Below are 16,567 nucleotides of genomic sequence, written 5' to 3' on the forward strand. Positions count from 1 at the left end.
AAACCATGCAGTGGGGCATTTTGTACAACCCAGCTCGCGCACAACCGACCTTGAACGTTGAAATTTGGTTGAAATAACGTTGTTTGTTTGTTCAATATAACATTGAAACCACGGTTATTGATAAATGCAATATCAATGATGATTCAATTTGCAAAAGCAGTGCATATTCCAAGGTTAATTAGCAGTTGACGCAAAGACACCCATATTGATTGAAAGTGAGACGTTGATTCAACGTCGCAATATCAGCGTTGATTCAACCTTGTCCTAGAAGGTGATTCAACTGTGAATCATTGTTGAAATGCCGGCTGGGAAAAGAGCTGGTCAATGTCATTGCTTTGCTTATTTGAATAGGTTGGTTCCAAACTCTTTTTTTTCTCTCCAAAAATCTTGTTTGTTTATTTTGCATTTTGAAGTCGTACATTTTTAAAAGAGCATCAAAAACCATGCAGTGGGGCGTTTTGTACAACCCAGCTCGCGTACAACTGACCTTGAACGTTGAAATTTGGTTGAAATAATGTCAGTTGTTTTGTTCATCATTGAAACAATAGTTAGTGCTAAACTGTTGCAAAAGGTTAATAAAATGCTTAAAAATCAACTTGCTTAATAAAATGCTTAAAAAATTGGTTGAAATAACGTTGTTTGTTCGTTCAATGTTGATATAACGTTGAAACCACGGTTAATGCTAAATGCAATCAATTTTGATTCAATTTGCAAAAGCAATGCATATTTCAAAGTTAATTTGCACTTGACACAAAGACACCCATGTTGGTTGAAAGTGAGATGTTGATTCAACATCGCAATATCAACCATAATTCAACCTTGTCCTTGATTGAGAATCAATGTTGAAATGCCGGCTGGGAAAAAAAGCTGGTCAATGTCATTGCTTTGCTTATATTTTTTATCTTGTTCGTTTATTTTGCGTTCCAATTAATATCAATTAAACTGCAGTTGTTTTTTTTTATTTAAGCCTTCTTAAATAAAAATATTACAGATAAGTAGCTAAATAAAACACAATAAAAACATGATAACATATTAATAAATATGTTTTGACAAAAAATAAAATAAAAACGGAGTTAAATCGTTTTGGAACCAAACTAATCATTTAGTTACAAAGAATTCGTGCAGAATTTCTATGTTTTTTTATTTTCCAGGTTCATATTTTTGTTAAAAAGGAAAAGGTTTCGTGTTGGAGGTCTCTGTTCATGTACACGCCCGCGCGCGTGAAGCCGATGGGTTCGTGTGTCGCTTCCTCAATGCATCGTCGCGCACGCGGACTTTTGTATCGTGCAGCGACATTTCCTGAGCGCGAGTCTCTGATGGTCAGCGCAGTTCGGCTCGCGCACGGCGGCTTATGAAGAACCGCAGAATGATTTTGATCGCGTTATTTCTCACGGCTGTGTTGCGCGTCTCGGCTGGGAAGGTAAGAAACTGATTTGAAACGCAATGCCTTTATAAAGTTCTGACTTTCGCAAGCTTGTTTTTGGTGGGGTCAAATGGAAAAAGCAAAAGTTCTGTGTAACTTATGTATGTCAATGAAAATTAAAGATTAATTTGTTTAGTAACGTTACTGGGAATTTCTAACAGGTTTTCTTTCTAAGGGCTGTGTCTCGAATCATACAGTAAGTTAGTGGGCAGCCTTACCTACACAGCATTTCTGGGCATCACGGGCATAGTGAAACTTTTCATGAGTTTCTTTACCCAACATGAAACTGGGTGTGTTCGGCAAACACAGAAGCCAGTGTGTTTACCTACACTTGACTTTTTTTGGATATGAGCTGTAATTTGAATAAGCTGGAAACCCGCATTATTGGCATTCCAAAGTCTAGTGGGCAACATTCCCAGAAAGTGAAACTTAGCTGCCAACCTGGCACCGTAGGTTCAAATGTGCAGCGCCCCAAATAATGCCCCCTGTGTAGGTACTTTATTAAATTTAAGACACTTTCTTCAACTATAATGTCACAACAGTGCTTGCAGCTCATGTGGTTTACATTGAGAGGGTGGGGGACTTCACAAATATCATAGTTAAACCATAACTGAGTGTACTTACCAGATATCAAAGTAGTATGTTAATGCACTTGTTTTTTTCTTACTGTTGGTCTGTTGCTATTCTGGTGGAGGAAATTCCTCAAAAATGAGGTAACAGGGCACGTTACACTTGTAGCTTTATGTAACAGTATGATGCACCTTACAGGAACCACAATGACCATGAATGATGGAGTATTGACAAATGAACAGACATTATGGTTAACAGATAGGACTTCTCTGTAAATCAGAGAACGGTGGTAATTCATACAGTAGAGATCTGTCAAATTCTTAGTCATTGTTCTCAAGTGAAAAGTACTGCCGTAGAGGAAGCCTTCTGGTCTGTATGTGGGTCGTTTCCCAGTATAACACCTCAGCAGTTTCCTCTCAATTTCTTCAGCATGTTTGCTGTCTGACTCTGAACGTCAGTGGTTTTGACAACGATGCTGTTTTCGTAAGGCTTTCATCTCATTGACAATCTCTTACTGTGGTTTTCGCTTGAAGATCTTATTTGCTAATGTTATACTTTGTAAATTGATTTTAATTTTCTGATATCAAAACACTCAAACTGTAGCAGTCTATGATTTGGTAACATTTTTTGCAGGGCCAGCACATGACTCAGAACCAGAAAAGTGTGACACACGATTGCAACAGCTCTTATATTATTGTGTTTCCTTCAGTCTGTGTGCAAAACTATTGCTTCCTTGTTTTAGATGCAAGCAAATTCAGCATTATGGATGTGACATTTGCAGTCGAACTTTGAAAATATCATATTTTCTCAGAGAATGCATTTATTACAGATATATTGAAACATCTATTAGTATTTTACTAAAGCCCTGTGATGAGTCCAAACATGCATTATGGATAAGACAAAAAAGTTTTTGGGAAACAACATACTTTGTAGGAATTCTGTGATGCACAAAGGCTGAAACAAATAAAGAAAGGATCGCTCTTCAAAGAACATGTTTTTTTTATGGACTTGAGAAGGATGTGTTATGGATGTGACTTGCACTTACAAATAAAACATGCTTTAAAAACTTTGACAGAGACTTTGCATGGGTATTTAATTTAAATATTGACATCTAAGATATCAGGATGATTGGATTTACCCAAAACTTTTTCATGATAAGGTTGGCATTTGCATGGAGTTGCCCATGGCAAATATTTTATTGGCTCAATTTCACTGAACCTATCTATAACATTTTCATGGAATTACTTTACAAGGCCATGTGTCACGACGGTGCTCACAAACGACACAAGAGCGGATCCAAATGCAGCTGAGAGATTTTATTAAAGGTAACAAGAGAAACTAGGGATCCACAGATACCACTTTTTTGGAATACGAGTACGAGTACGAGTACTTGCATTTCAGTACTTGCCGATACCGAGTACTTAATAAAAAAAACATGATTTAAATTTACAGGTAACAGCTTTAGTCATATAATTTAACAAAAAAAAAACCCACAAAGGACTAGTTTTCCAGTTTGTTGTAAACTCTGCCTCTTTGGACAACACAAGAGGCATTAACTCCTTACACGCCGCTCAGACCGCGGTAGCGATTCCAGGTATTGGGGGACTTTTAACGAGTACGAGTACTTTAGAAAATGTGGTATCGAGGCCGACACCCGATACCAGTATCGGTATCGGTGCATCCCTATGAGAAACAAAACGACCACACGCAGGGCAACAACGCCGTAACAACACACAATGGAACGCAAACAAGGGGTGAACAGGAAGTAACTAAATGCAAACCAATAACCAATCAAAACACAAAAACAATGACTCTAAACAAGGGGGAGGAGCATATAGACAATGAAAAACCATAGTAACTAACTAATGACGGGGTGGAGACCAAATCAAACACAGGGGAAACACAGGCAAGACTAAAATCAAACAACTCAAAATACTACAGCACGACAGGGTAAGACAATGCATAAAACGGATAATAATAAACGTCACATACAACAAACAAAGCATAACATAATACAACAAGATCACACAGACAAGAACCCTGACAGCCATGTTTGTATGTTGACATATTGTACACCAAATATACAATGTGATTAATTGCCATGTTGTTTATGTTAATGTATCCATTACATCACCATGCATTACCATAATCATTACAGAGTAGAATGGGAACTGCACATAAAGGTGCATTTCAACTTGAACAAAGTTAGAGCAACCAAAAAGTTTCCAATATTTTGCAAAAGTCCCTTGCTATTACTCTGAAATGTTTGTGTAGTTATCTGATTTGAGTTTTTCACGGTTTATTTCTCACACTATTATTAAGATATTACTTCTCCTTTTTTTAAAAACTACTCCACTTTCCTCACCTCGGTAAATGCGTGTCGCGTTTGCTGTACGTTGGACATTCACTGCACACACAAAGGAGGTGAAGTTACAAAATGTATTCAATGTAATTTCGATAAAATGTCATTATTTTAGTTATGGTTTTGTAACAAGTGAATGTCATTCATATTGCCCTTTATTGCAACAACTTGAGTCATACTGTGACATTTAGGACAGTGGTTCTCAAAGGAGACCACGAGAAACCAGGGGGGCGCGAGATGGTGCCGGGGGGCCCAAGTCTTATGACATTTTATAAAATACATGCATTTGTCATGAATTCTGTGTAATTAAACCTTAAAACATATATGGCTACTAATCAAATGCACTACTTTTTATAATTTAATATGTTTTGTTTAATTAAAATGTTAACAAATTTTTTCATAAATTTTCTTTGGGGGGGCGGCGCGAAGGAATGCACCATACACAAGGGGGGCTGTACGCTGAAAAAGTTTGAGAACCACTGATTTAGGATACCCAGCAAGAAAATGTTGCATTAAAAAAAGATGCCGTCCAAACACAGCCCTGATGTATAGGCTAAAACAAGGCAAAATTTGTGCTGTCAGTGAAAATGTAATGGACGTCTAACCATAGCCCCAAAGTAAATAAATAAATGAACGCAAACACCTTGTAATCGCTGCTGACTTTACTAACATGATGGAATATCAGACATCTCACAATTAATTTTGGCAAAAACAACATGTAACCAAATTCAAGTTTATTTTGACTAGAAGTGATGGACTATATCTAGCCTTTAGTTAACCTAGATGGTGAAATGACGTATATTGTTGTTGCTGGGTACGCTCTGTCCTTTTGTTGAAACACCACTGGATGTTTGTCTCTTGAAGGACATTGCATTCTTGTCCTTCGCCTCAAGATACCAATATCTTTTGGTGTTTGCATTAGCTCAGGGGTGTCAAACTCATTTTAGGCTGAGGGCCGGTTGGTAAATAATGCCACGAAGTGCGGGCCGGATAATTTTTTTAAACCTTAGTGTGCTGATAATTGTGTTAAAATTAACTTAAAAACCAATTAATTAATTTGTTTAGCAAGTATTATAAATATTATGTGTTATTACTAGCATCAACTTAGACATGTGATTATAATGGGAAATATAATAACAAGAATTAAAGTGTGACAATCTGCTAAATATTGTGTGCCAACAACAGCAAATTTAGTGTTTATATTAACTTAGATCTGATCGGGAACATTAAATCCATTAGACAAGCATTGTAACGTTAATACTAAAAATGTGGATATTTTGTTGTTGTTTGCTTGCTAAGTTGTTAGCACTTTTAGAACACCGACAGCAAATCATTACCGGAAGAAATACATAAACAAACTTACAAATGAATAATTCTGCGGTTTAACAACTGATATAATGTAATGAATCTACCTGTTAATGCAACGAACTTCGGAAACTGTCGTCTTCGCTCTCCAGGCAGAGAGTGGACACAGAGATGCTGCGGAGCGGGCGGGAAAACACGAAGTGGATTACCGGAATCAGTGGATCTTTAGCGGAGCGGTAACAATAAAACGGCAAGATTTTTGTGCACCGTGTTTAGTCTGTTCCGCGTTTTGTTGGTCGGCAAGTCTCTCATATTAAAAACGAACTAGACACCCGCCTAAAAGGGTTTTTAAAATATGTATTTTTTTTTATTTAAATGTATAAATCATCATGCTGGCCGGATTGGACACCTTTGCGGGCCGTATTTGGCCCGCGGGCCGCATGTTTGACACCCCTGCATTAGCTCATAGCAGTTTCCACTTAACAAGTTGATGAAAGTGCCATCATGCATGAGGTTCATGGGAACTTAATTTTGTAAATATTCCAAATTGGAGACTTAATGGGAATTTTATGGAAATTTATATCATAAACAAAACATAAATAAACATTTTGTTTGGCCATAAGCAGACATGCATGCAAGGTAAAACAAATATTGGAAGAATTTACACTCATCAAGGCTTGGTTTTTATCAAATAAATGCAGGCTTAAGCTTAAGAGAAACATTACTATTTTTAAAACATAAAAAATAGTAATGTGTCCAAAATCTTGGGTGGTACAGTTATTCAGTATGATAGAAGAAAACTGGCTAGGAGAATGTAGAAGAAAGCGCATCGCATCTTGAGCTAGCTACATGAGAGCCAACCTCATACATTTTCAATGAAATAGTGCAAGCTTACATTTAAAGTCGATCACACAAAGCGTCAAGGTCTGGAAGTTCAGCTTGGAGTGAGATTTTCCGCAGGGAGGGGGTGCATAGAAGGTTGGCATTTTGGGGTGGTTATTAAATTATTATTATTTTTTACTAAATGATTTTTAAAGACTAAATTATAATTTCTTTACTAAAAACTTATTTGACAATAATAAAGTTTTAGCTATTTCTGTGTTGAAGTGTTAGAGAAAAGTCTGAGATTATAGTCTCTGTTGTTGTTTTACTTCATTCTATTACTTTTCCTCCTGATAAAAGTGCCACAAAAGTTCTTAAAATCTAATGAATACTGGTCTCTGTAAAATGTATATGACTGCAGATGTAAGCAGATTTGATTCAGTTTATCCACTGAGAAAGAGGAGAAGCAAGTAATGATTTGTGACTGATCTGTGGATTACATCAGAGTACCGCGAGAGCAATAGTAAAGACGGACCATTTTTTATCATTTCGACTTGCTCTCGCGGTACTCTGATGTCATCAACCGATCATCTGCGCAGCGCCGCATAAAGTGAAACAGCCTTTGACTCAGTGGCAGCAACATAAGAGGTGGTAGTACGAAAGAGAAAGTAAAGGTTCGCTTGACAGCTTAAAATTTTAAAATGCTTGTGCTGCGAGCACTGTAAGCTACTCTTTTACCCCCGCAAACACAACCTGAAGCATCGCGCAGACGCACTCGCTCTGAAGTTTGTAGCTCGCGCTTATGGCTGCTTCTGTTATGTAACTCCACCTTCTTTGATTTGATTGGCCATCGCATCATTTTGACTTGACGAGCGCTTAGACTGCTGATTGAGGGACACCAGATAGAGATAGGCGTTGCATATTATTACAGTTATTAGGCAATTATTTCATGACTTTTATACACCATGGGGATCCCGGTGCCTGCGTGAGAAAACTGATGTGTGAGCGTGAGTCACGCTCAATGCGTGAGTCACGCTCAGTGCGTGAGGGTTGGCAGCCCTGCTTAATGTAGTCCTTGGGCTCAAATGCAGCAAGTGTGGCTTCTGTGGTAGTCAATGCCTGGAGGGGAACCCCCGTTAAGTGATATATGGAGGATTTTTGTGTGTTTGGGGCGGTGTCATGTTAAGACACTATTTTTTTTTAAATTATCTCGCATAAATGTTTTCTCAGTCAGTGTATTTGTCATTACAATGGTATAATGTTGTTGCACACTAGCTAGCTTACACAGCACGAGAAGATTTTGAGCATTTTTTTGTTATTTACGTGAATACGTGCAAAGATGGACATTTTGACATTGTTTTGTGTGTAGGATTAAAAAATCATCTGTGCATTTTATGGATCTGTGCATTTTATGGATGAATGTAAGTACATGCGGGGGGTGTGGCCTCAATGGCTTTTCAGTAAGTAGTGTGAACCTGAAGAATGAACTGAACTGATATTTCATTAAATCTGGTTGTTTTAATCAAAATTATGCTGCAAGATTTTTTTTAACTAAATTTAAGTTCCCTGTTATAGGCATTTCTTTCAAATTCCCAGTTTATTCACATTAATTCCCTTATATTGCTGTAGAATTGTGCAACCCTATTCCACAGTACAGGTTAAATGATAATTCACGTCCATTACTTTAAATGAGAGCTTTTAGACATGCTGTTAGATTGTAGACTGTCTATAACAGATTTTATAGTGAGACTATATTATTATATTAAAATGATTATGTATGTTTCATTATTGCTGTGCACTCTTTATGAACCATTGATATCCAAATTATGCCTACTGATCTATTATGCAAAAGGGGCGGAGCTTCATTTAATGTCAACTAAAGTCCAGTATAGAGCAAGGGGTATAAAGCTCCCCTAACCTACCAATCAGGGGGTGGTGTTTATACCACAGAAGCTTTTGTTCTGCTTTACCGTCGAATGGAAAGATCAAATGCACAATAGTCTAACTAGGCCCCCTTTCTCCTCTATATGTCAAATGTCAATGAACTGTCTGTGTAAAGCACAACACCTGCCAAAGTCATAGGTTTGATGCCAAGGGAACACAAAGCCAAATGAAGAGGCGTACATTATGAGTTAAAACTGGATTATTTTTGGGGCTTCTGATGAAATGACACAAATGTCTCAGTAGGGGTGGGCGATATTGACCGACAGTCACATTTCGGTAATTTCGGGATGAATGGCGATACATAATTATTTCTGTATTTTCAATAAATGGTAACATGCAAGTCAAACCATGAGAAGTCGCCATTACCTTTATTAAAACAAAGCTTTGCTAAAAGTGGTACCGCGAGACCCGGAGATCAGCTGAATGGATTCCAAAACAGTAAAAATCAAATGTTTAACTCTTGGGGAGTTGGAAAATGAGCATAATTTAAAAAAGTAGTGTCCCTTTAATATGTAATCGTTAAGGTAGTATGATAATAAAGCATACAGCGGGGAAAATAAGTATTTGACAAATCTGCATTTTTATTAGTAAGGGGATTTCTAAGTGGGCTATTGACACAAAATTTCCACCAAATGTAGCCATCAAGCCAAATATTGAATTCATGCAAAGAATTCAGAGAACATTTAAGTATACAAGTTGAGTCATAATAAATACATTGAAATGACACAGGGAATAAGTATTGAACACACTTTATTTAATACTTTGTAGAAAAGCCTTTGTTACAGCTTCTAGACGCCACTTGTATGGAGAGACCAGTCATCCGCATTGCTCTGGAGTAATTCTGGCCAGAATTCTGGATTCTGATATGAGGTGCTGGAAGAGGGGAGGGCTCCCTCTCTTTAACTGGGATAGATGTCACTAGTAAGAGTTAGACGATCGGGATGAGGAGGGATGCTGCAAAAAACTGTCATAGGACAGGGGTCAGGGACGGCTATATATAGAGAGATCTCTTTGCGCTGATTGGTTGGATTACAAGAAGATGCTCCTCCTGAACTTAGTTAACTCTTTCCTCGCCATTGACGAGTTATCTCGTCAATTAAAAGAAAACACTTCCCGGCTAATGACCCTTCACTGACGAGTTTTTACACTAGTCTATAATTCCGCTATCATCCACTAGGTGGCGCTTTTGTGAAACTCACAAAAAATGCTTGCAGGCATCCTTCTTAAAAACACTGGTGGGGAAAGAGATAAATAAACTTTATGTGTTTGTCACTTTGTGTTCACAGGCGTCCCCACCATACAGACCAAATGGAGAATGTAACAATAGCACATCTGAGTATTACGTCAAAGAAACCCAATTGTGCTGCAGTAAATGTAAACCAGGTACAATGCTGAATGCAAGCAACCTTACAACATATTTAGTTTTATTTTTGCTATACAGCACTAAAAAGTTTTTATTTTTAGGGACTCGTCTGGGGACAAAGTGCACGAATGATCAGGACACAGTCTGTTTGCCTTGTCCTGATGGACAGTTCTTGGAAAAAATGAACTATAATACAAACTGTTTTTCATGTCGAAAATGTGATGAAAGTAAGTTGCCTGATTTGATTAAACATTACACAAAAGTCAATGATTGTATCATCCTGAAATTACATTTATAAAGTCAGACAAGCACCTTACAGATTTGCTTTCGAGGGATGAGCATCATGTAGTTTTACATCACATCTCTCCTGGATGTTTTTGTTGTATATACCTATATTACTTATTATAAGGAATGCACCAATATTCGGTCTGTAATCGGCATGGGCAGATAAAGCATTTTTCCTTTATTTAATTTACTTTTGGAAATTGGCCGATTGTTAAACATCAGGGCAGATTATATACTAAAAATATAGCCTCAAACTTTGTGAATATTATAAATTGTGTAACAATGAGAACAGAATTGCACCTCTAGGATTTCATGACATCTTAATTTAAAACAAGAAGTAAAAAGCAAAATTATTAGTATCTGTCACTATCGGTAGATGCTATTTTAAGTAATTGAATATCGGTATTGGCACAGATATTTATATTTATTCACGAACCACTGATTTGATTTGAATTGATTTAAAACATTTATTTTCAGACAAAGGACTGATAATTAACAGAATTTGCTCTGCTGATACCAATGCTGATTGCATTTGCAAACCTGGAATGTACTGTGCTGAACCTGGTTCTGCATCTGGATGTTCGCATTGTAAAAAGCATAAAATCTGCAAACCTGGGGATGGTGTTGTTCAACATGGTAAGGAGCATCTATTTACACACAATAATTGTAAAGACCCACTTTAATATTATCCAACCTATCAGTGCCCCACCTCAATGTCCTGTTTTAATAGAAATGCATGTGGATATTTACGTAAGTAAGGAAGAGATCATCATTGTGTTTTGTGTGTTTTAACTGCAGGAACACATTTAACTAATGTCAAATGTGGACCCTGTCCTAAAGGGACATTTTCGAGCGACAGCGATGCTAAGCTGTGCAAACCACACAGACGGTAAGCTGCAAGTTATGCGCACTGTACAAACACTTGCACATGTATGTCTACGTAACGTGTAACTTGTCTTTTTTATGTTAGATGTGAAGGAAGTTCAGTTTTGATTCCTGGTAGCTCTACAGCTGACACACAGTGTGGGACACCATTAACGACAAGCACTCAGACCACCAAAAAAATCCCAAGAAACCTTCCTACAGTAAAGCCGCGTGGACCCCCGATCAGGACACAGGCAGTGCCACATATTACCACCTCAAGATCTCTGCCTCCATCATCCACCGTGACACTCATAAATCGAACCTTGCCTGTACCAAAGCCCACCTCTGACGATTATTCCATGACTTTCATCTACTGCACTGGTAAATATAAGCTTGTTTTGGTTGAACACTAATCAGATGTTAATATCATGGTGCTTTGTCAATCCACAATTATACTGGGTTGGGTCAGCATTATTACATTATATGGTAAATAATCATACTACTATGGTACCATATTCAAAAAGCTGTGTAATTCAAATGTACAGTACTGTGCAAAAGTCTTATGCCACTATTAGATTTGTTGTTTTTGAGTGGTATAGTGACCATCATATGCACCTTATTTTTGAATGCGGAGGTAAGTGATGTGACGTATTTAATTTTTTTGTTCGAGACTTCAACATGATTATAAACAGATCTGGTAAATATTTACTACACCCGGCAGCTGGGAGACGTGGCCTGATCATATGAAGATATATTTAATTATTAAGTGTTGTTGGTCGTGGGTGATGGGTCTTCAATGCGCAACTATAAAAGCACAAAGGCATACCAGTACCTGTACAGTGGGAAAGTCAGTCGAGTGTTTGTACATAAAATAGACAAAGAATTTGTCTCAGGTGTATGTTTTAAATATCACAACTTTCCCCTCGAAGTTAAACAGCAATTTTTTTGTTTGAAAACTTGTTTGAGTTTTTAACACATCAAGCTTATCATGTTAATGTAGCGCTTCCTCCTGACAGCAGCAGCTAAAGGATTATTAGGAACACCTGTTCAATTTCTCATTAATGCAATTATCTAATCAACCAATCACATGGCAGTTGCTTCAATGCATTTGGGGGGTGGTCCTGGTCAAGACAATCTCCTGAACTCCAAACTGAATGTCAGAATGGGAAAGAAAGGTGATCTAAGCAATTTTTAGCATGGCATGGTTGTTGGTGCCAGACGGGCCGGTCTGAGTATTTCACAATCTGCTCACCTACTAGGATTTTCATGCACAAGCATTTCTAGGGTTTACAAAGAAAGGTTTGAAAAGGGAAAGACATCCAGTAAGCGGCAGTCCTGTGGGTGAAAATGCCTTGTTGATGCTAGAGGTCAGAGGAGAATGGGCCGACAGATTCAAGCTGATAGAAGAGCAACAGAGGTATGCAGCAAAGCATTTGTGAAGCCACAACACGCACAACCTTGAGGCGGATGGGCTACAACAGCAGAAGACCCCACCGGGTACCACTCATCTCCACTACAAATAGGAAAAGAAGGCTACAATTTGCACAAGCTCACCAAAATTGGACAGTTGAAGACTGGAAAAATGTTGCCTGGTCTGATGAGTCTCCATTTCTGATGATTCTGTTTCAGTCAGAATTTGGCGTAAACAGAATGAGAACATGGATCCATCATGCCTTGTTACCACTGTACAGGCTGTTGGTGGTGTAATGGTGGTGTAATGATGTTTTCTTGGCACACTTTAGGCCCCTTAGTGCCAATTGGACATCGTTTAAATGCCACGGCCTACCTGAGCATTGTTTCTGACCATGTCCATCCCTTTATGACCACCATGTAGCCATCCATTGATGGCTACTTCCAGCAGGAACCATGTCACAAAGCTTGAATCATTTCAAATTGGTTTCTTGAACATGACAATAAGTTCACTGTACTAAAATGGTCCCCACAGTCACCAGATCTCAACCCAGTAGAGCAACTTTGGGATGTGGGGGAACGGGAGCTTCGTGCCCTGGGTGTGCATCCCACAAATCTCCATCAACTGCAAGATGCTATCCTATCAATATGGGCCAACATTTCTAAAGAATGCTTTCAGCACCTTGTTAAATCAATGCCACGTAGAATTAAGGCTGTTCTGAAGGTGAAAGGGGGTCAAACACAGTATTAGTATGGTGTTCCTAATAACCCTTTAGGTGAGTGTGTATATACATATATATACATCTCTTTAATAAAATACAATCAGAAGATACAGGAAATTTGTATGCAGTAAAAAATATAAACTGAATATATTATAACATGAAAGGTAAATTATTTAGTGTGAGATCCTCTTGTGCAATAGCAGGAACCTGCAGGATCTCTTAAACCTAATTTAAACGAAATCCTAATTTCTCATTTTAATCGAATGCCTTAAGGACTTCGGTCTCAAGATGTGTCGAGTGATCACAAATACTGACTTTTACCTGAAGAAGACATTTTGTTCTGAAAATTATAGTTCTTATTTCTTTGTATCTTAAGAGAGTGAAAAATAAATTTCAAAATATACATTTATAAATTTATAAAGTAAAACTTTGCTAAAACAACAAAGCTGGTGTGGCTAAGACTTTTGCACATTATTATTTATCTTCGTACAGTAAATGGAAAAAAGTTGAAGGAACGTTGTTCATATAAGTATTAGTCACTTTTTAAGGACTTTTTAGGAAATCATTCCACCTCTCTTCCTTTTATACTTAACCTTTATTGTTCTTTGTCACTCTCTCTTTCTTTTTCTCTCTCTCTCATGCCAGGCATTGTTGTTGTGCTGGTGGTCCTGATATTGACTGTAATAGTTACTGGGATAATTTACAAAAACAGGAAAGGCAATAAAGGTAATATTTACACAGCTACTGTTCAAGTGCTGTTTTATTGAACATTTAAATGATCTCTTTTATTAAACACTGTGTGCTGTTATCCTAATAACTTTAGTGCAATGGTGGTGATGTTTTTCTGTAACTTTCTGTAGGTTCAGTGAACGTTGAAGCAGACAGCAATAAGGTAAGAGTACATCATTAACATGAAGTGTTCAGAGAACGATATACTTGTATTGTGCTTAATATTATGTTCGGAATATTCGGCTGATATCATACCCGCTCTTTTATATCTTATGTTCTCACCAGTCGGAGCAGAGCCCGTCAGCAAACGACACACCCGAGCACCAACGTCTGATACCTGTTGACAAGTGCCAAAAAGAGCCCTCCATGACCTCATCAGACAGTCAGAGTCAGCCAGACTCAAGTCAGAGTCACATCAGCGGTGATTGGTTAGAACGCACCAGCCAGGAGGAGTCTCTGCCAGAGCAGCCTTCAATCTCCAGCCCTTTGGTCAACGTCAGCATCACAACCACCTTTAACTGTCACCTTAACCCGACAACAGCAACCTGCTCCATCCCGGTCAGCCCATCTGCACTCACACCTCATTCTGTAACTTCAGTACCACTGTCTCAGGAGGAGGTCTGTATCTCCTGCCAGCAAGAAGACGGCAAAGAAGCACTGCAGTCGGTTCAGGAGAGCAGCCCGTGTGCGTTCTGATTGGTGTCACTAATTTTCTCTGGGAAAAGCGCATTTATTGTGTCATTGCTGTGTAAACTGACATTAAAGGGATAGATCGAAAAATGAACATCTGGGGCACCATCGATTTCAATAGTAAGAAAAAATAATACTATGGAAGTGAATGGTGCCCCAAATCTTTCAAAGGAAAAAGAAAGTATTTTTTGGCTAAAAACTTGCATTGTTGTGAAGTTTAAGGATTACTCCGTTCAGTAATGCTCTTTGACATTTAACCAATGTATGTTTGTATTTTATATATGTTTGTTTGTTGACAGCACAGCACCTGGTGAGATTAACCCCTTCAGACCCTGTCTCCACTGGAATGGACATCACATGTTTTGTGGTTTAAACCAATAAAAATGCTGATCAACCAATCAAAACAAGGCAAGCTGATTAAACCCCTGAAAAATCAGGTCTGAAGGGGTTAAGAATGAAGTAAGAGTCACTGCACTGTATTAGATATGAAGCTAGCGCCACACAGTGGTTTTATGTAAATATTCAAGCTAATATGTTAAGGGATATTATGTCATATGAAGGAGAAATAATCAGAATTGCAGGGATTTATTTTAGCGTTACATAAATGTTACATAATTCTGATATCCAAGGGCTATACATATAAGAGATCATTTTATATTACATTGTATTTTTGAATTTGTATATAATTGATTTGTATAGTAATCGTTTTTATTGTAAAATTTTGTATATACATTTATAAAAAAAACAAGTGAATTCACAGTTGTTTGTCTGTTATTTTGTATTATATTGTATTTTTTATTTAGGGGTGTATAACTATTGTTCATGCCAGTTTTTTTTTTTAAATAAACCCTTTTTTTATTTTATTTTGGATTTTGTATATTACAGTATACAAGAACATATAATGAAAAATAAATAAGTATCATAAAATAACATTTTAAAAAAATGAAAAGGAAATGGGGAAGATGGATGGACATAAAATTACATTTCATTTTTTGCAAGAGTCATTCCCATCAGTAGGGATTTTTGCTGCGAATTTGGGAGAGTGTTTAATATAAATAAACCCTAGTTTAAAAAATGCTGGTTTATTTTCAACCCAGCGTTATGTCAAAAACAAACAAACCCAATATTTGGGATTTGGTTAAAATTACTTTGTATAGGTTAAGTTACAACCCATATGCTGGGTTGAAACAAAAGTATATGCAATATACTGCACTGTGGACATGAAAATAACAAAAATCATGCTACTTGTTAAAGGGGGTTTTAAAGTTTTTAAGTGTACACTGTAGTGTTTCAATAAGATTTAACCTCTTAAGGCTTTAGTTTGTCTTTTATTTTCAGATTTATTCCAGCTATTTGGGGTTAGGAAGAACCACTAAATATAATAACCAAGTATTTTTTTAACATGAAGCAGTGCAATTGTTTATGTTTTTGTCCAGTTACACATAATGAAGTATTATGGTGCAAACAACAAAAAATGTAATATACACATATGTGGACACCCCAGAATTGACAAAAACAGACTTACATTACAGTAACTATATTTGAAAAAAAATAATAAAATAAAAAAATAAAATAAAAAACTTTTGTTTAAATGTAGCTTAAATAAATTAATTGCAAACACTTACTTAAAAAAATAGAAAATTGAATGAATCATTTTTTTTCAGGGTGTAAAGCATAGCCAGTCACTCGCAAGCCAAAAGCTTTGTCATATTTCATAAGATCTATCTTTGGCTTACCTCACTTCATTTATTTCCTTTACAGGCGTCTCGTATTGATAGCTGTGAATTGAGGCCAAACTGTGGGTCTTCTTACAAGCACATCAATTATATACAGTACATACTGTTGGTAGACCAGCACAAGAAGCACTGTCAGATTAAAGTATCTTTAATGTGAGGCTGGGAGAGGACTGACGTTCACCCTCCAGCAATGGATCAATACAGGTGTTAACAGACTTTAGGAATCACAGAGACTCATCTCCTTAGGAGCTGATTAAATATTGATCAGGCGCTCCAAGGATTCTGTACTTTTACATTGATAGTGTGCTGCTCATTTCAGCTGTGGAGCGTGTGGCTTTCTTC

General features: G+C 37.3%; 1 protein-coding gene across 1 annotated transcript; it reads left to right on the forward strand.

Annotated features, from left to right (window-relative positions):
* Positions 1-1,220: 1,220 nt before the first annotated feature.
* Positions 1,221-15,311, forward strand: tnfrsf1b (tumor necrosis factor receptor superfamily, member 1B). Its single transcript, XM_065259128.2, has 9 exons — positions 1,221-1,420; positions 9,713-9,809; positions 9,891-10,016; positions 10,552-10,710; positions 10,873-10,963; positions 11,045-11,319; positions 13,716-13,796; positions 13,931-13,962; positions 14,085-15,311. Exons 1-9 carry the CDS (start codon positions 1,352-1,354, stop codon positions 14,493-14,495), a joined length of 1,341 nt encoding a protein of 446 aa, XP_065115200.1. The 5' UTR covers positions 1,221-1,351; the 3' UTR covers positions 14,496-15,311.
* Positions 15,312-16,567: the final 1,256 nt, after the last annotated feature.

Source organism: Paramisgurnus dabryanus, chromosome 14 (genome assembly GCF_030506205.2).
Source record: "Paramisgurnus dabryanus chromosome 14, PD_genome_1.1, whole genome shotgun sequence".
NCBI lineage: Eukaryota > Metazoa > Chordata > Actinopteri > Cypriniformes > Cobitidae > Paramisgurnus > Paramisgurnus dabryanus.

What these genes read in the sequence shown, in the direction of transcription:
- tnfrsf1b (XM_065259128.2), top strand. Translation starts at nt 1,352, where the DNA reads ATGAAGAACCGCAGAATGATTTTGATCGCGTTATTTCTCACGGCTGTG. An exon ending in CTGCAGTAAATGTAAACCAG is followed by an intron (nt 9,810 to 9,890) that starts GTACAATGCTGA and finishes TTTTATTTTTAG; the next exon opens with GGACTCGTCTGGGGACAAAG. An exon ending in CTGTGCAAACCACACAGACG is followed by an intron (nt 10,964 to 11,044) that starts GTAAGCTGCAAG and finishes TTTTTATGTTAG; the next exon opens with ATGTGAAGGAAGTTCAGTTT.